Consider the following 19,623-nt stretch of genomic DNA (forward strand, 5'->3'; position numbering starts at 1 on the left):
TGCATATCTAAACGTATTGAATAATCATAAAATCTCTGACTTGGTGTTTCATCAGTTGTCTACACTACTTGATGGGCTTTTCCAATGTCACACTTGGTCAGTTTGACATTATTGCTTAGAATAGTCCCTGTCACTCACTGGTATACCTTAACTAGACCGCCGCCATCATCTTAGTCCAATCTCCTTGCCAATGACAACCAAGATCCTCTCCTCTCTGCTACAAACTCAACCACAGCAGTCCTGAATTCCAGTCTCCATCCTCTCTGCCGGAAATTCAGCCACAACAGTTCTGAATTCCAGTCTCCATACTTTTGCAAATCCACTTCGAAGTCAGAGGCAGCGCTTGAGGAGCATCCTCCGCCTGTGTTCAATCAGTCAGTGCGTACACTCCAAGCGCCACTACTGCCCCTTTCGGTTCCACCCAATTCCAGCGGTTTTCGGTCAAGTTCCAGCAGCTCTCAAGAGATTAACTTCAATCCCATGTGATTTACCCTCTTTTTTTTTAATGATTTGTATCTAAATGCAATATTTTGACGGGGCTTTGATAATTGATGTAAGTTTAAATTTTTTTGGGGATGTTGAGATGTGAGAGTGCTGAGATTTTCATATGTACAAATATGTTTTGATTTACATGCATCCTGCATTCAGAGTTTACATATGGTTGAAACTGCAAAATAATTGTCATGTGTGAATAATGTTTTGACAAATATGGTTAGAATCATGAACTGCATATCTTTGTGCATATGTTTGTGTATAATTTTTTTTAAAAAAAAATGGTAGTCAAGTTTTGTAAAAAAGGAGGGGTCTTTTGATTTCATGTTTGTGTGTTTGTGCATGTAATTGTTTGTTTCTAATCCATGAAAAAAAGAGGTTTTTCGTAAAAAAAAAATTATGAGTCTTTGTGTAATGTTTTGAAAATAAAAATGAATAGAAAAAAGCAATAAAGCCCTTGGAGGCTTAGAAGTAAATATAAATGAATAAAGGGTATTATGGTAATTAAATAAAATTTGATAAGTATAAATAGAGAGGAAAAAAAAAGAAAAGGAAAGAGTGATCTGAAATTTGAGAGTGAGAGACGACAGGAGAGAAGAAAAAGAAAAGAAGAAGAAGAGAAAAAAGAGAAAGATAAAAGGAAGGAGAAGAGAGCTAGAGAAAATAAGTTTGAAGGTAAGATTTTGATTTTGATATATATAAATGAGTTTTTTTTTAGCTTTAAATTTTTGTTTTGTTGAATATTAGGGTTTTGAAGATTGTATTTTGGATTTAATTGATGAATTGATTTGAATGTTATGGGTTGATTGTTATGAGTAATGAGTTATTTAGTTGATTTTGAAAGATTTTAGGTAAAGATGATGATTTTGAGTTATAATTTGTTTAAATGAATGAAGTTGAGTTAGAAAACTTGATATAACAGTAGGTGATCTATGAAAATTCTGGGTTTGAGGTTGAAGATGACAAAAATTTAGTTTGGTCCCTCAATTTGTGAAAATTACAGTTTAGTCCTCAAACTTTGGGAAAATTACAGATTGGTCCCTGTAGCATAATCCGAGATTCTGGACATAATAAAAGATGAATTATGGGCAGAATTCCAGTATAGTTATGAATTTATAATACTTTCAATTTGGTCCTCCCATTTGACAAAAATTACAGTTTGACCCTACAAATTTGATAAAATTCCAGAATGGTCCCTGGAGCCTAATTAGAGATTCTGGACAGAATTGAGGTGAATTATGGGCAAAATTCTAGTATAGTCATGAATTTATGATATTTTTAGTTTGGTCCTTCAATTTGACAAAAATTACAATTTGACCCCTAAAAATATGATAAAATTCCAGATTGGTCCCTAGCTGTAATATTAGATTTTTCAGATTGGTTTGATGAACAATTGAGGGTTATTTAGTGAATTATTATCAAGTTTTATTAATTGTTTTCTTATGAATTAGATTTCAGTAAAACCGTTTAATTTTTGGATTTTTGGAAAAAATGACTAGTTTAGTTTAATAACATATATGGTTATGGAATAGACCCTTAGTTAAGTGTATTAAATAGGTTGTATGTTCTTTTGAGTCGTTTTTGAATGTCTCCTTTGTATTCAGACAATCCTGATATTCAACCGGCGGGACATTAGTAGGATTTCTTTCGGTATCTACTTTCGAGTTCTGTTTGTTTTCGAGTCAGGTGAGTGGATAATTTCCCATATGCATGAGAAATATTATAAATATTTGAGTTGTTAATATGAACTGGATCATGCTTTTTGATAATAAATATGTTGATTATTGTTCTTGTTACGATAAAGCATGATCAATTGTTAAATCTGAATTCTTGATATGAACCAATATATATTTTGAATTGATTTTTGAATTGATAGCTCTTCATTTGATTGATGTCATGAGTTAAGCCTTGAGATATGAATATGTCTATTTGATTATGATTATGAACGTATGGTATGCCAGTCAAAATACACATGCTAACAGGGTAATGTTAGTCTTTGTGCACATCGTATCTGAACCCTAGTTGGTTGGAGGAGTAACCAACCTGTGTTGACTGATCATCCCACATTACGGAGCATCATTCTCATTGCATTTTGATTTTTTAACGAGTTTTACCTTATGATATTCTTATTATGGCCTATTTGAGAAACCTTCCTATAAGAAACTAGAGCCGTAATTATATATATGTTCCTCATTGTTGTATTATCTTTTGTGTGTGTGTGTGTGTATTGAACGTTATCTACTCACTGAGTTGTTGAACTTACCCTCTCATTATTTATCTTTTCAGGCTTATAATTTGTTAGCGGGTCACTTTTATTGGACCTTCAAAACCTGTTTTTTTGTTGAAATTTGTACTTTTCCTTTATGTTTAGTTAGTGCTCCACAACTATGAATTTATATTAACTTTTGTATTAAGACAATCAAATTATATTATGAAGTTAATTTTGTTATTAGTACTGCGTTGAACTCTGATTGAGTTATTTGAATGATAAGTTTGTATGTAAGTTTGGGTTCGCATAGGTATGGAACCTTAGAGAGAAATATTATCTATGTACTGATCATGAATCCGGGAATCGGGTCTTGACACTTTGATTTTGTGTTTGTGTGTTCTGTCCGAAATGAATAAAATGTCTTTTTAGAAGTGAATATAATTTTTTAAAAAAAAATGGTAGGAAAGTTTCGTAAAAAAGAAGGGGTCTTTTGATTTCATGTTTGTGTGTTTGTGCATGTAATTGTTTGTTTCTAAACCATGATAAAAAAAAATGAGGTTTTTCGTAAAAAAAAAATTTAAGAGTCTTTGATTTTGTGTTTGTGTGTTCATGTCCGTAATGAATAAAATGTTTTTTTTAGAAGTGAATCCGAATCCGTGAGGTGATGGATGCCTTGCAATACCTTTCCAACTTACTTTTTCTATAGATAATGACTCGTTATCCTACCAATAAAATCACCTTTAAGGTGATAATATTTTTTAAAAATATAATAAAACAAAAAAAAGTAAAAAAATATATATTTAACATGTCCTTATATTTTATATCTTTTATTTTATTTTATGTTTATTTTTTTATTTTAGAAATAATGCATGCTAGAATTTTCTTTTATTTATTTATTTATTTATTCATTCCTTTTTATTATTCCTTTTTTTTTCTAAACATTTTATAATATATTATTAGTTGATTTGGACTAAGTTTATGTGACCCCAAAAGTCCATTGAGGATAAGTGATAACCCATGATCTAAATATTCATCATCTTACGAGTTCAATGTCTGTAATTTCAGGAGGATTGGGCCTTCAATCCCACCCAGATTTCAAATTACTTTTAAAAAAACTTAGGTCTAAGTTTAGACAAATAATTAGAAAGGCATAATATAATAAATATAACATCACAAGTTTAGAATATAAAAATAGCTTATTTTAGGTATGATATATACTTTAAAGATGTATTTTCTTTTTAATATAATCAGCTCTTTAACTGAGAATCTTTAATTACTAGTTAGAATTCTTAGTTACTGTAAACTAGGTGGTAACACGATTTATGAATTATGACGCCGTCTGTATTTTTTTTTATGGTGCTACGTTCATCTCTCATAATCCATTCATTGGTTAAGTGGTCCTCATTCCAGCCAAGAGTTGTCCAGTTTGCGATTTTTTCTTCTTGTCGGGCTACGGAAACTTGGACTGGTACTACTTGATGATAGCATAAATAAGGCAAGAGATTACCTTAACCGTGGATCGAAGCTGCAAAACCATTACTGTGGACAAAGAGACTTCAAGCTTGTGTCACTCTTGAGTTCTCAAATCCTATCATCAATGGCAGAAGCAACCAAGAGGTATTCTTTCATTACATGCATAACCCCAATAATAGCTGCTGCTTCTTGGTGACAATTTTTTTATTTTTCAGTTATGCAGTGGTTACAGGAGCAAACAAGGGTATTGGGTTCGAGATTTGTAGGCAGTTGGCTTCTAAAGGGATTGTGGTGGTCTTGACTTCCAGAAATGAGAAGAGAGGCCTTGAATCTGTTCAAAAGCTCAAGGAGTCTGGCCTCTCCGATTTTGTGGTTTTTCATCAACTTGATGTGGCCGATATCAACAGTATCGCTTCTTTGGCAGATTTCATCAAAAGCCAATTTGGAAAGCTTGATATCTTGGTATGATTAAAGCCTAGTTTCTTCAATGCTCTAGATTTCTTGTTCTTCTTCGAAAACTCAAATTTAAATTTTTTTTCAATATTTTATCTAATCAAAACTCTATATTATATATAGCAATTCTGCTTATATACTAGGAAAAACATTCTACTCAAAGTTGAAAATAATAATTCTAAACCAAATAAAAAAATAAACCTAAATCAACAAAGAAAATATTATAAATCCTGAATAATAATGTTTGGGCTTTTATTTGAAGGCCTTCTCAACCTTCGATGACCAAGGAATGTCAACCCAAAAGTAAACAATGCATTTAGAATCTCTAAGCAAAATTTCATCCTAAGCTAACAGTCGGATCAGACTTTATATTCATTAATATAAAATTGTGAAATGTGAAAAGATTTCTTACCTTTAATGTAAAAGATTTCCCTTTACATTGAAGGTATACGCGTTACGTTGTTTGCCATGTATAACATTTGTATCATATTTCCGTGACCCGCCTAATAGTTAATGACACATTTATAGTAACCATATCACATCAAAAACTATTAAAATATTCTTTATAGAAAACAAAACAAAACAAAACAGTACTTATCTATGATTATCTTATTGTTTTAATTAAGTCAATTTAGTTTGTAGGGCATGTGATTTTTTTTTCTATCTTAAGTTGCAACTTATCTACTACCTCAGCCAACACCATATTTTTATGGATATCACTGTTGATGATTAGATTACATACCTTGTCCTTGACAGTATAAGTATAAAACCTTCAATCTCATTATAATAATTTATCCTGCATAATTTTTCGGGTGAAACTTGATACATGTAACAATGATCATCCATAATTATATGAAACCTATATAAAATATTAATGACAACATGTATTAATTACTAATATGAACTAAAAAAAATTATCAATACCCAAATAATTAGTTATCATTGGTTTAACTTAAACTTATTCAATTTATTTTGATAGTACCCTTAAATCATTATCAATTTTCTACAAAAATTCAAATTCCTTCAAATTTATCAAAATTTTCAACTTAACAATAAAATTGATAAAATGTGAAACGTACTCATTAAATAAGTCATTATTTATTTCATTATAAAACACCCAAGTTACAAAATTAAATTAAATTCATCAAATGACAAACAAATATAATTTTTAAAATCTCAAAGAAACCCTAATATGTATAAATGATATATTCATACAATAAATTTCTACATAAAAAACTATAAAACAAGTAAACACACAAATAAACTACATATATTACATCAAAATGCCAAAAAACAAATTAACATTTTAAAAATAAGTTACAAAAAAAAATGGATAGTTTTGCTTACTTGATGTGACAAATCTTTCAAAAATATTAAACCAGACCAAGGATATACTGATAGGTTGAGTATTGGGGTGGCTGGATTTGTGATGATGGGAGCTTGATTTGTGACAAAATATAGGGGTGTTGTGTGTGTTTGTGTGGGGTTTTTTTTTTTTTTTTGTAGAATAAAAAGGAAGAAGAAGAAGAAATTAGGGAGGGGTAGAGGGAGGGTCGTCTATCAGGTTATAACTTAAATATTATCGATGGATTTACCGACGGGTATTAGGAACGGGCATATTCCCTTGGTATTTTTGTTCATGATAATGACACATTATTTTTCTTTTTCTTGTTTTTTTTCATTTCTTGATTTCCAACTTTTATTCCCTCGGTATTCTCTGATGGAAAATTATTCTCGGTGAATAACAAGAGAAATAGCAAGGTAATATTCCTTCGGTAAAAATTATTGTTATTTACCAACAGGTTTTCATCTGTCAGTATATTGTATTTGACTATTTTCTGTTCCGACTCCATTGTCTGATGAAAATGTTGGAACTATGCACAGGTGAACAATGCAGGAGTAGGTGGAGTCAAAACAGATGGGGATGCTTTAAAGGCTGCCATTTCGGGTAAGGTAAGTCTCTAAATGAAGATGTTTGATGAAGTTCAAAGGAAGAGTAATTAGCTTTACCGTCAATTGAGGTTAGACTTCTTACCTGTCAGAAGAGTGATGTCGAGGCTGAAACTTTTGTATTAGACAAGATCTAAGAATTTCCTGGAATCTCCAGTCTTCGCTATATTTTCTCTCAGTAATTCATATAGGATCATGCATGTGTTGGTAAAGATTATTGCTTATATCTGTGTTTTTCATTTTCTTAGACATATGCGGCCATTACATGTGCTGTTTAGATCAGATTTACTATACAAGACTTTTTCCAGATTTGTGGGATAGGCAGACAGGATCATGTTATCACCTCGAAAATTCCTTCTCTTGTATGATTGACAGTGATGCATATAGCTGCCAAGTGTTAGTTAGTGGAGACAAACAATGTCCCACCATATGCAAGTGGGAATACCTAATCTCCCACTTGGCACATGGTGGAGGACACAAAGTGGAGGCAATGGTGGGCATCAATCATGCCCCTTCAATCATCAATTGTATATGTATAGCTGTGTGTGTATGAAGAACAGAGTGAGCAGCGTGAGAAACACAGAGAGAAGAGAGAACAGAGAAGAATAGAGAGAGCTTGAGAGAGTAGAGTTGAGTTGAGAGAGTTTTATCTCCTCCTCCTTTGTTTGTATTGTTTGTAAGCTTCATTAATACAAACCAGTAGCTCCGTGGAGTAGGCAAGTTGCCGAACCACGTAAATTGTGTGTGTTTGAGTTCTGGAAATATCCCAACAACTGGTATCAGAGCTTGTTCTTGACAAAGAGGGTGTTTGATCCAAACTCAAAAATCAAAGTTCTCCAAACGTGTTTTTAAACATACCATCGTGTAGAGGACAACCGGACGAATCCACTGTTGCAAACCCGGCGAAGAACCGACGTCCTGCATGCCCGCACGCGCCAACACGCGCCGACGCCCAGACTGCCCACGCGCACCAACGCGCCGTACGCGCGCCACGCTCCATCTTCGCCCGGCTTCTGCAAAACGGGTCGGGCTGACCCGCCACGTCATCACAGCCGTACGGTCCACGTCCGCGTCACCTGCCACGTCACCTGCCACGTCACCTGACACGTCATCTCTGAGTTTTGTTCCGATGTGTCGCAGAAGCTGATATTCTGACACGTGGCTACATCATAACCGTTGAGGGGTTTTGATCCAGTACGACGCAGGATCCAATCAATTGACACGTGGTTAAATCAGGACCACTATTGAGTATTGATCCAGTGTGACTCAGGCCATAATCTGCTGACACGTGGCTTCAGCATAACCGTTACTGAGTTTTGATACGGTGTGACGCAGGACCTAATCTGCTGACACGTGGCTTCATCAGAACCGCTACTGAGGTTTTGATCCGGTGCGACGCAGGCGGTACTCTGGTTGACACGCGGCTGCATCTGCACCGTCCGTTAATTCAAAACTTTGATTGCTAAAATCTGAGCCATCCGAAGTCCGATTGGGGTGATCTCAGTGTCATTTCCAAGGTTTTCGGCTGTTCCGGACACATCTGTAAGGTCAGATTTGGGAAATTCGAATCGGAGAAGTAGTAAAAATGGCAGATGAAATAAAAGCAGCTGGAATTGAAAAATTTGACGGGACAGATTTTGGATACTGGAAAATGCAAATTGAGGATTATCTATATGGGAAGAAACTTCATCTTCCCTTGTTGGGGAGTAAACCAGAAAATATGCAAGAAGAAGATTGGCTACTTCTTGATAGACAAGTTCTGGGCATTGTCCGGTTATCCTTATCAAGAAGAGTTGCTCACAATGTTACGAAAGAAAGATCCACTGCAAGATTGATGGAAGCCTTGTCTGGGATGTATGAGAAGCCATCAGCAAATAATAAAGTGCACCTGATGAAAAAGTTGTTTAACTTGAAGATGGTCGAAAACACTTCCGTTACGCAACACCTCAACAACTTCAATACCATCACAAATCAATTATCATCTGTTGAGATTGAGTTTGATGATGAGATTCGTGCACTCATCTTGCTAGCTTCACTTCCAAGCAGTTGGGAAGGTATGAGGACAGCCGTGAGCAATTCAGCTGGAAAATCCAAACTGAAGTATGATGACATTCGAGACTTGATTTTGGCTGAAGAAGTGCGAAGGAAAGACTCGGGTGAAAGTTCAAGCTCAGGATCAGCTCTCAACATCAACACTCGAGGGAGGAGACATGATAGAGGCTTATCCAGAGGCAGATCAAAATCAAGATATAGAAGTAAAAGCAAGTTTGGACCCAGAAAGCAGGTTGAATGTTGGAATTGTGGCAAACCTGGTCATTTCATGAGGAATTGCACAAAACCAAAAAAACCTGAAGCTGACTCTGCAAACGCTACCACAAATGAGGTGCAAGATGCTTTGATTCTTGCTGTGCATAGTCCTGTTGATGATTGGGTTCTTGATTCTGGTGCTTCATTTCACTGTACACCACACCATGAAATGATGCAAAACTATATTGCTGGAGATCACGGTGTAGTCTATCTGGCCGATGGACAACCATTGGATATTGTGGGTTTAGGAGATGTACAAATCAAGACAATGAATGGATCTATATGGACCTTGCAACATGTAAGGCATGTTCCTGATCTAAAGAAGAAGCTGATCTCGGTCGGACAACTTGATGATAGTGGTCATTCAATCCTTTTTTCTGGAGGTATGTGGAAGGTATCAAAGGGAGCAATGGTTTTGGCTCGTGGAAAGAAAACCGGCACCCTGTATATGACCACAAGATTTGCAGACATTATTGCCTCTACTGAAGCAGAAAATCAAGCACATCTATGGCACTGTAGACTCGGCCATATGAGTCAAAAGGGGATGAAGATACTTCAGTCGAAGGGAAAACTGGCAGAATTAAAAAATGTCGATCTAGACATTTGTGAAAGCTGTGTTCTTGGAAAACAGAAAAAGCTCAGTTTCTTGAAGGTTGGCAGGACTTTAAGACCAAGAAAGCTAGAGCTGGTACACACAGATTTATGGGGACCGGCTCCAGTAGCATCTCTTGGAGGTTCTCGGTATTACGTGACTTTCATTGATGATTTCAGCAGGAAGGTATGGGTTTACTTTCTGAAAAATAAATCTGATGTGTTTGAAACATTCAAGAAATGGAAGGCTATGGTTGAGACTGAATCAGGTCTGAAGTTGAAATGCTTGAGATCCGATAACGGAGGAGAATACATTGATGGAGGTTTCAAAGAGTATTGTGCTGTCAATGGTATCAGAATGGAAAAGACCGTTCCAGGCACACCGCAACAGAATGGCGTTGCTGAACGGATGAACAGGACCATCAATGAACGAGCTAGAAGCATGAGGTTGCATTCAGGGTTACCTCAAACATTCTGGGCCGACGCAGTTCATACTGCAGTTTACTTGATCAACCGTGGACCATCAGTTCCTTTGGAGTTCAGACTGCCCGAGGAAGTATGGAGAGGAAAAGAGGTACAACTCTCTCATTTAAAGGTCTTTGGGTGTGTTTCCTATGTTCATATAGATTCTGATGCTCGCAACAAGTTGGATGCCAAATCCAAGAAATGTTTCTTCATCGGCTATGGAGATGAAGAATTTGGCTTTCGGTTCTGGGATGATCAGAATAGAAAGATTATCAGAAGCAGGAACGTGATCTTCAATGAGAAAGTTCTGTACAAAGCCAGATCAAGTGCAGAAACAGATAAGGCTGATTCAGATACAAGGCCACAAGAATCTGAATTCATAAGATTAGAAGGCCTTCCCGATGTTACTGAGCAGAACAACAATCAAGAGTCTTTACAAGAAGACTCAAGCATATCTGTACCCGCTACTACACAAGAAGATGCGGAGCAAATTGAACCAGCTGTTCGCAGGTCTTCGAGGACGATAAAGCCCCCGCAACGGTTCACACTTTTACTGAATTACATTTTGTTGACAGATGGTGGTGAACCGCTAACTTATGAAGAATCCTTACAAGATGGAAACTCAAGCAAGTGGGAGTTAGCCATGAAGGATGAGATGAGTTCGTTGCTGAAGAACAAGACTTGGGAGCTAACCACACTGCCTGAAGGAAAGAAGGCTTTACAAAACAAGTGGGTTTACAGAGTGAAGACTGAGCATGACGGAAGTAAACGGTTCAAGGCAAGACTTGTTGTCAAAGGGTTTCAACAAAAGAAAGGCATTGACTACTCTGAGATATTTTCTCCAGTTGTGAAGCTCACAACAATCAGAGTTGTTCTGGGGATAGTAGCTGCAGAAAATTTACATCTTGAGCAATTAGATGTAAAAACAGCCTTTCTTCATGGAGAATTGGAGGAAGACATTTACATGCAACAACCAGAGGGGTTTGAAATACAAGAAAAGGAGAACCAAGTCTGCAAGCTAAAGAAAAGCCTATACGGTTTGAAGCAAGCTCCAAGACAGTGGTACAAGAAGTTTGACAACTTCATGTGCAGTTCCGGGTATACAAGATGCCAAGCTGATCATTGTTGCTATGTCAAACATTTTGACAACTCCTACATCATTCTACTATTATATGTAGATGATATGTTGATTGCAGGATCCAGCATTGAGGAGATTGATAAGCTGAAACAACAGTTGTCAAAACAGTTTGAAATGAAGGATCTGGGAGCTGCTAAACAAATACTTGGCATGAGAATCTTCAGAGATAAAGACAAAGGCGTACTAAAGCTTTCACAAACAGAGTATGTCAAGAAGGTTCTCAGCAGGTTTAGTATGGATAATACTAAACCAGTAAGTACACCACTGGGGAATCATTTCAAGCTCAGCAAAGACCAGTCACCAAAAACTGAGCTAGAAAGTGGATACATGGATAAGATTCCATACGCCTCAGCTATCGGCTCTTTGATGTATGCTATGGTCTGTACCAGACCAGACATTGCCCATGCAGTGGGAGTTGTAAGCCGATATATGAGCAATCCTGGAAAGCAGCATTGGGAGGCGGTCAAATGGATCATGAGGTACTTAAAAGGGTCATCAGAGACATGTCTCACCTTCACAGCTAGTGGTTTGAAACTTGAAGGTTTTGTAGACGCTGATTTAGCAGGAGATGTTGATAGCCGAAAGAGCACTACAGGATATGTATATACTCTAGGAGGTACTGCTATTTCCTGGAGTTCTACCTTACAAAAGATCGTCGCTCTTTCAACAACAGAAGCTGAATATGTTGCAGTCTCAGAATCTGCAAAAGAGATCGTATGGTTGCAGAGTTTTCTGAAAGAATTGGGCAAGATGAATGAAAAGGGTACTTTGTATAGCGATAGTCAGAGTGCAATCTTCCTTGCCAAGAATCCAGCATTTCACTCCAGGACGAAGCATATTCAGATCAAATATCACTTCATCCGACAATTGCTAGACGATGAACAACTGATGCTAGAAAAGGTCTGCGGAAGCAAGAATCCAGCTGACATGTTAACCAAAGGAGTTACACTTGATAAACTGAAGTTGTGTAAAACTTCAGTTGGTCTTCAAGGATAAATGATGATTTCATTGTTTGTCTCCAAGTGGGAGATTGTTAGTTAGTGGAGACAAACAATGTCCCACCATATGCAAGTGGGAATACCTAATCTCCCACTTGGCACATGGTGGAGGACACAAAGTGGAGGCAATGGTGGGCATCAATCATGCCCCTTCAATCATCAATTGTATATGTATAGCTGTGTGTGTATGAAGAACAGAGTGAGCAGCGTGAGAAACACAGAGAGAAGAGAGAACAGAGAAGAATAGAGAGAGCTTGAGAGAGTAGAGTTGAGTTGAGAGAGTTTTATCTCCTCCTCCTTTGTTTGTATTGTTTGTAAGCTTCATTAATACAAACCAGTAGCTCCGTGGAGTAGGCAAGTTGCCGAACCACGTAAATTGTGTGTGTTTGAGTTCTGGAAATATCCCAACACCAAGATGATTGAGTTTCATTTCATTGATGCAGGAAGGTGCAAAGATCAATTGGAGTGAATTTATCACTCAAACTTGGGAGTTAGCCGAAGAGTGCCTGAGAATAAACTATTATGGTGCAAAGAGAATGGCCGAAGCACTTATTCCCCTACTCCAATTGTCTGATTCACCAAGAATTGTTAATGTTTCCTCTTCCATGGGAAAGTTGAAGGTAATACCTTTCAAGACTTCTCAAGAAATAATTCGGTGTTTTCTTGGTGAAGAAACTCATTCGATATGATTTCAGTTTCTGACTGGGTTAAAATCCAACTAAGTTGAAACGAAAGAAAACTTCTGGAAATGAAGATCTTCATTCATCCACTGAAAATCTTAAACAGGCTTTGCTACACTGCTAGATGTTACTTGATGTGGTAGGAGCAATCATTACAGACTTCTCTTGTGATGTCTTTACAGGGTGTATCAAATGAATGGGCTAAAGGAGTGCTAGGTGATGCTGAAAACCTTACAGAAGAGAGAGTGGATGAGGTTTTGAGCAAGTATTTAGAAGATTTCAAAGAGGGTTCTTTGGAAACGGAAGGCTGGCCTGCTATGATGTCTGCATATATACTCTCGAAAGCAGCTATGAGTGCCTTCACACGGGTCCTGGCCAAGAAGCACCCAACTTTCTGTGTCAACTGTGTCTGCCCTGGTTATGTTAAAACAGATATAAACTTCAATACAGGCATACGTCCTGTTGAAGAAGGTGCTGAAAATGTAGTTAGGCTAGCTCTGCTGCCTAATGGTGGTCCTTCTGGTTGTTTCTTTGATAGGACGGAGGAGTCGCCTTTCTGATCGGATGCTATCCATCTCTACAGAAACAAATTAAACCTACACCCTCTTGCTTACTTTGTCAGCAATAATATCTAAGAATATACGTGTATCTAAGAATATATGTGTATCTAGGACTTGAACAAGCCAGTTTGTAGCTATCCTCCAGAATTCGGTCAACAGTACGTAAGTGTGACTTTTTTCCAATGGTCATGAATGCAGCGCATGTCTGATTGGTTTTGCTTGCTGAGACAATGATCTCAAATGGCAGATTAATTATATACTTACCAGGATGGAGTATATACTGGTAAATGAGTTAGTCATTCACAAATTTTTAATCTGAAATGTGTTATGTTTTCAACTGGACTAAGAACTTATTTCATCACTAAAATAAATCCTAACCTATATATTATCTAAGAAACAAATAAAATAAAAACATATATCAACTGAAAATTGGTGTAAAAAATGGATAACATTTTTTTTAAAAAATGAAAATGTTTAAAGAGAGATCATTTTACAAAAAAAAAAATAGAAATTTTAAGGAATAAAAAATCCTGACGATACTTAAACATTTAAAAAAAAACATTATCATATCAAAAATTTATTTTGAAAACATTATAATTTATTTTATTTGTTTAAATTATATATATATATATATATATATATATATATATATATATATATATATATAACTGTTTTTGTTTCTTGATTGCTACTTTTGTTTTCTTTGGGTTATTTTTTGAATAATTTTTTAAAAGTTTCATCTTCAACGTTAGATTGAGGGGGAATTAGACTTTTTTATTTTTTTGATGGGATAATCCCGGTCTTATGACCTGGGTTACGGTTTTAAAAGGTTAACCTAATTTGACATCGGTTTTTTTTTAGATTTTTTTTTTACAATGATTTTTTTTTCAATTTTGTCCTTAAACATTGATTTTGTTGAAAATCAGGCTTCATAATTTTCTTCACTTCTATTTCTACGGGGTTATCCAAGTTTCATGACCTGGTTGCGGGTTTGACGAGTTAGCTCAGGTTGAATTAAATCTTTTTTTTAGGTTGTATTTTTAAGATTTAATATTTTTTTATTTTATCTTTCGACAATTTGTTTGTTTGAAAATTAGGCTTCATAGTTTTTTTCATTTTATCTTCTATTAGGTTATTTTATTCACATGATCTGGCTCACAAGGTTTGGTGGGTTTACCTGACTTTGCTAGTGTTTTATTTTTTTGGGTTCTTTTTATTAACTGATTTTTTTTTTTTTTCATCCTTTTATATCTGAATTGGTCTTTATAATTCTTTTTTAGTTGCTTTTCATGAGGCTATTTGGCCTTTATGACTCAGATCGTAGGTTTAACATAGTAACTCAGATTGACTCGTATTGTTTTTATGTTTTTTTTAACTTTTTTTCTTTCAATCTTATCCTTTAATATTAGATTGTCTTGAAATTGAGCTTTATGATTTTTTCTCTTTTAGTATTTTTTGTTTTTATGGAGGTTATCAAGATTACTTTTTAAAAAAAAATTAGTTCATTTATTATTATTTTTTTATCATAAAATAATTTTATTAGACTAAACCGAATCTATAACCTGAATTATAAATTTGTTTTTTTATGTTAAAATTTTTTTGGCTAACCTGTCCCACGGTGTAGCGCCGCAACCTATTTAGGCACCACTAGGCTTTTAAGTTGCAAATTACGTGCTTTGTCAATTGTGAATAATAACAATCCCTATAATGTTTTCCTGATAATGTTTTTTTTTCCTCAGGTTTCTGTTATCCGCAGTACGAAACAGCAAAGCACAACTGGAACAGACCATTTTGAAGCACGAACTGATCTTTCGGCCAAAAACTTATTGCGACTGGATTTTAATTCCTCTGCTTCTAGATTTTCAAATTCATTAGGAAGTAAGGAAAATACAGAATCAGTGGCAGTGGCAGTCTTTGGCATTGATGAAGTGCGTGCTGAACTTCTATGAATCTCTTTTTAATGGATAAACGAAGTCCAGGTAGATTAACTGGTGTTGTGTTCTCTCCTGCACTTTGCCTTCCAGAACAGTTTGTGTTTGGCAAAAAGCAGATAACTATGCACAGTTTGATTTCTACGGCTTAGACAATTCAGGAAAACGAAAGACATGGTTTTGTAACACTATGTTATTTGCAATCTACTTTGTACGTGGCCTGGGAATTGAAATTGGGCGTACATAACATATGAATCCAATCCATAATTGCTGTCTTGTGTCGATTAGTTGACTTGTTCAAGACATCTGAACCTGGGACTGATCAGTTCTTTTTCTTATTCTGTAAGCACCCATAAATCTGGTGAATTAAAATAGCTCAAGCTGTCCAAGATGGAATGCTGGGTTTTGGATTGACATATGACAATGATGGCCAATTCAAATGTGGTTGAACCTACAAGCTCTCAGCATTAGGTAAAGGAGGGTCTAAACTCCCACAATCTGTTGTCCAATTTTCCTAGCTATATAGAATATCTTAAAACTGCATAAAACCTCACTTTGTCAAAAAAGATCAACTACTACAAAGGCAGCGCAGTGGCTGAAACTAAATTCTCCCTGAGACGAAATGGGAGCTCAAGCAAACACCAACCTGGTCCCTGAGAAGCCACCCGTATCCTATTAAGCATAGATCTTTAAAATCTCATAGCAGTCACTGGAAGTTGTGTGTCCTCTTTGCTGAGCTGAGAGTATTAGAGAGGAGCATTGCTATAGTCATAGGACCAACACCTCCTGGAACTGGAGTGACAGCTGAAGCAACCTTGCAGGCCTCCTCATAGCAGACATCTCCAACCAATTTGTAACCTCGAGGGCTATTTGCATCCTTTTAGACATGCATGCATACAAATAGAAATGGCCAATCGCATAAGAATATAACCAGGAAAGCATGTTGAGGAAAGAAAAACCACAGGCCACTATAGAATTTTTCTCACCTCAACTGGATTAATTCCAACATCAATTACAACTGCACCGGGTTTTAACCAGCTGCCTCTCACCATATTTGGTTGCCCTACAGCAGAGATTATTATATCTGCATGTTTTATAATCTCCTCAGGGTTCTTGGTTCTAGAATGGACAATGCTCACTGTAGCATCTTCCCTCTTACAATATCAAAAACATCAAGACGAGTTTAAAAAAGGACAGATTCAGAAACATTACACATATATCTGATAACATCAAAAGGTAACAGAAAATGAAAAAACACTCCCTTTCAGGAAGACTGAATTACCTGAAGCAATAAAGCAGCCGGCATCCCAACAATATTGCTCCGACCAATCACAACAGCTCTCTTCCCTTTGATTTCAACATCGTATCTATGCAACAACTCTATGCACCCTTTAGGCGTACACGGAACAAACAGCGGGTCTCTTCCTCGCATTGCAAGACGACCAATGTTCAATGGATGGAAACCATCCACATCCTTCTCAATGTCAACAGCATTCAACACATTCTGCTCATCCATATGCTGGTAAGAACATACAAACACATCGATTTCTAATCAAACAATCACAATTCAACACAAAATTCTTTCAAATTGTCAAACATTGATCAAATTCAAAACCATACCGAAGGCAGAGGCAACTGGACAAGGATGCCATGAACTGAAGGATCATTATTGAACTCCGAAATAAACTTAATCACTTCTTGTTCGGTAGAGTCTTCTGGCAAACGTACTTCAAAAGAATTAATCCCAACAGACTCACAAGCTTTTTTCTTGTTGCGTACATAAGTAGCAGAATCTTTCCTGTCGCCAACAAGAATCACCGCTAACCCAGGAACAACACCAATTGCTTCCTTCATCTTTAACACTTCGGCTGTTATCTCATCTCTTATTTGCTTTGCAACCATTTTCCCATCAATTACCTTCGCAGACGCTTCCCCACCCGATTTATCTGCACAATAAATCCATCAAGCACATTAGAGTTGCATACAGCATGTTCGACAAAATAACTCCTTGAAATAGACTCACAAACGCAGTCACAGTTCTTTTTTTTTTTAAAAAAAAAAAAAAAGGTTCAGCGAAGGATGCATAAAAATGGAAATCATCAAACAATGTATCAGGGAGTGGTTAACCATTGATTACAGGAGACGGGTTGTTTGAAGAATTAACAGAGAGGGTTCTGAGAGGGGAGAGGACAAAGGGTCTGACATTGAGAGGACCCACTGAGCGGCGAAGAGAAACGGCGCCATTAAAAGGGGTGCTGATTCGCGAAAATGGAAGAAGATGAGAAGCTGTGGAGGTGGAGGAGTCGATGAAGACGAGTGATGAGGACATTTTGGTGGTAGCGAAGCAAAGTCGAAGTAACCTCGACGTTTTGTGTTTGTGGGTTTGAAAAATAATTGGACGACTTTGGAGGTTGAGCAGGAGCAGAGACAGAGAGAGGAGTGCAGTTTTTCAAAAAAGTTTTTTTAAAAGCAAAGCGGCGTCTGTGGCTTTTTACAGGGAGGAACTCGGGGAGTGGTGTTTTTCTATTTTGTTTATGAAGATGAATCAAACGTTGCGTTTTACTGCCTTTACAGTCGCATGCTCTTGTGTTTTACATGGATTGGATTTAACATAAAAAAATCAATTTTATTACATTTGTTTGATTAATTAATGTATAGTTTTCAACTAGTTTTTTTTTTTTTTTTCAGGCTTTCAATGAAAGCATCACTAATAAAACCGCGAAAAAACTTTATACAAAAATGAGCTTTCCACATATTTTGATCTTGGCACAGTACAAGTAGGGTTAAATTAGGATTTGTATCCGGACTTGATTATTCTAGAAAAAATAAGTTTTTCGTGGAATGAAAAACTCTTCAATGTTAAGTAAGTAGGTGTGTGAGAAAAATAATGTTTGAGAGAATTATGAGTTTTAAGAATTTGTAATTTGTCTTGTTTATTTAGTGAGTCAAGATATTTATAGATTTTAATAATGTAAGCTTATTTCAGGAGTTGTATGGAAATTGATTAATGAAAACGTCGATACCTACCATTGGATATAGTGTTTAGTATATTATTAATAATATATTGGTTAGAAATAACCATCAATGATATTCTCCACTCATAACAAGGTTCTTCAACATTGCTCCGCTCGTGATAAGCTGCACGCTTCACGAGGCAAGTGTAATCAAAGTATATAAAAATCTTAAATCACCAAGTAAAAGAATATATAAGTAACTATCCAACACTTTTAATAATCACAAGTAACCATCCAACACTTTAATAAGTTCACATAAAACACCTAACATTTACAAAGATACTTTCTCGTATATTTTATTTTCTTGTTCATTATTTCCCTCCTATATTTTATTAACTTAAGTATCAAGGGGTCCCTTATTTTGATAGAAAATTTATTTTGCAGGAAAGCTTGTGGACTAGTGGCAAAACTAGTTACTTCTCCGGCCTAAGATTATAGCTCAGGAAAAGCTCAACCCAGTTTAAAGTTTTCCATGACTTCACCAATTAGGTTGATGAGATTGTAAATAGGCTTGATTAACATTTTCTTTCCTTGTTTTATTATATTTCTAATATTTGATTCATCTAAAGGTTCAAAAAATTTAAGGTAAATGATAAGGATACTTGTCTTCCCCGTTAGCATTATAACGGAGAAAAATAGAGTTATGGGACTTAACTTGTTTTACCAAAACAACCTACCTTACACATCATCCTAGCCCAAGTGTGCTTGTAATTTCTAACCACCCATTTATTTATTTTTTTGTTAGAAACAGAAATATTTAGAAATAGATTAGGATAAAAATAAAATAAAATACAACAATTATTGGCCCTACAATTAGTAACAAACTAGACATGACTAGAATGGCCAATAAGCTAATAAAATTAGATCATATCTTTTGGATGTCAATGTACCCAACTTAGACCAACATCATCATAAACATTTGTTTTCAATAACCATTATGTTATCACCATACTTTTTAGATACCCAATAGAACTATTTAGATATTCTAATCAATTTTAACTCCTCCCTAGTTAAGAAAGGATAAAATTGTTAATGAACTTGTCGCTCAACCAGAACCCATGTTGATGGACTAAGATTTATTGATATTTTTAAATATTTGTTTGATTTGTTTTTTTTTTTTTTGCATAAACCTACAATGGGCTTTAAGAACATGTTTTGGCCCTGTTCGTAGTCATAGGCCCAATAACTGGGCTCAGCACCCTGTGGACTCGAGCGACATGCTCGAGTCCAAGTGATGGGCTTATGCCCAACATCTCGTGGGCCTGGGCGGCATGTCTGATTCTAAGTGTTGTGCATAATATGACCAAATGTTCATGGGCTCAACAAGTGTCCTGAATCACTATTTATCATTCATTAATGTAT

The 19,623-nt window shown here is 35.9% G+C and overlaps 2 protein-coding genes across 3 annotated transcripts; one reads left to right on the plus strand and one right to left on the minus strand.

Annotated features, from left to right (window-relative positions):
- The first annotated feature begins 1,032 nt into the window (after nucleotides 1-1,032).
- LOC7494064 ((+)-neomenthol dehydrogenase) lies at nucleotides 1,033-13,533 on the plus strand. Of its 2 annotated transcripts, none has more exons than XM_052450503.1 (7): nucleotides 1,033-1,167; nucleotides 2,097-2,178; nucleotides 4,097-4,318; nucleotides 4,390-4,636; nucleotides 6,512-6,580; nucleotides 12,520-12,696; nucleotides 12,939-13,533. In XM_052450503.1, the coding sequence occupies exons 3-7, from the start codon at nucleotides 4,299-4,301 to the stop codon at nucleotides 13,314-13,316; spliced, it is 891 nt and encodes a 296-aa protein (XP_052306463.1). In that variant the 5' UTR covers nucleotides 1,033-1,167; nucleotides 2,097-2,178; nucleotides 4,097-4,298; the 3' UTR covers nucleotides 13,317-13,533. The 2 variants fall into 2 exon arrangements, with proteins under 2 accessions (XP_052306463.1, XP_002301348.2); XM_002301312.4 differs by having other exon boundaries at nucleotides 4,112-4,318.
- Nucleotides 13,534-15,629: 2,096 nt separating this feature from the next.
- Nucleotides 15,630-17,795, minus strand: LOC7494065 (bifunctional protein FolD 4, chloroplastic). The gene is made up of 5 exons (XM_002302535.4): nucleotides 17,375-17,795; nucleotides 16,868-17,193; nucleotides 16,530-16,766; nucleotides 16,234-16,401; nucleotides 15,630-16,124 (listed from the first exon to the last, which is right to left on the minus strand). Exons 1-5 carry the CDS (start codon nucleotides 17,574-17,576, stop codon nucleotides 15,954-15,956), a joined length of 1,104 nt encoding a protein of 367 aa, XP_002302571.3. The 5' UTR covers nucleotides 17,577-17,795; the 3' UTR covers nucleotides 15,630-15,953.
- Nucleotides 17,796-19,623: the final 1,828 nt, after the last annotated feature.

Source organism: Populus trichocarpa, chromosome 2, assembly GCF_000002775.5.
Source record: "Populus trichocarpa isolate Nisqually-1 chromosome 2, P.trichocarpa_v4.1, whole genome shotgun sequence".
In the NCBI taxonomy this organism is placed as follows: Eukaryota; Viridiplantae; Streptophyta; class Magnoliopsida; order Malpighiales; family Salicaceae; genus Populus; species Populus trichocarpa.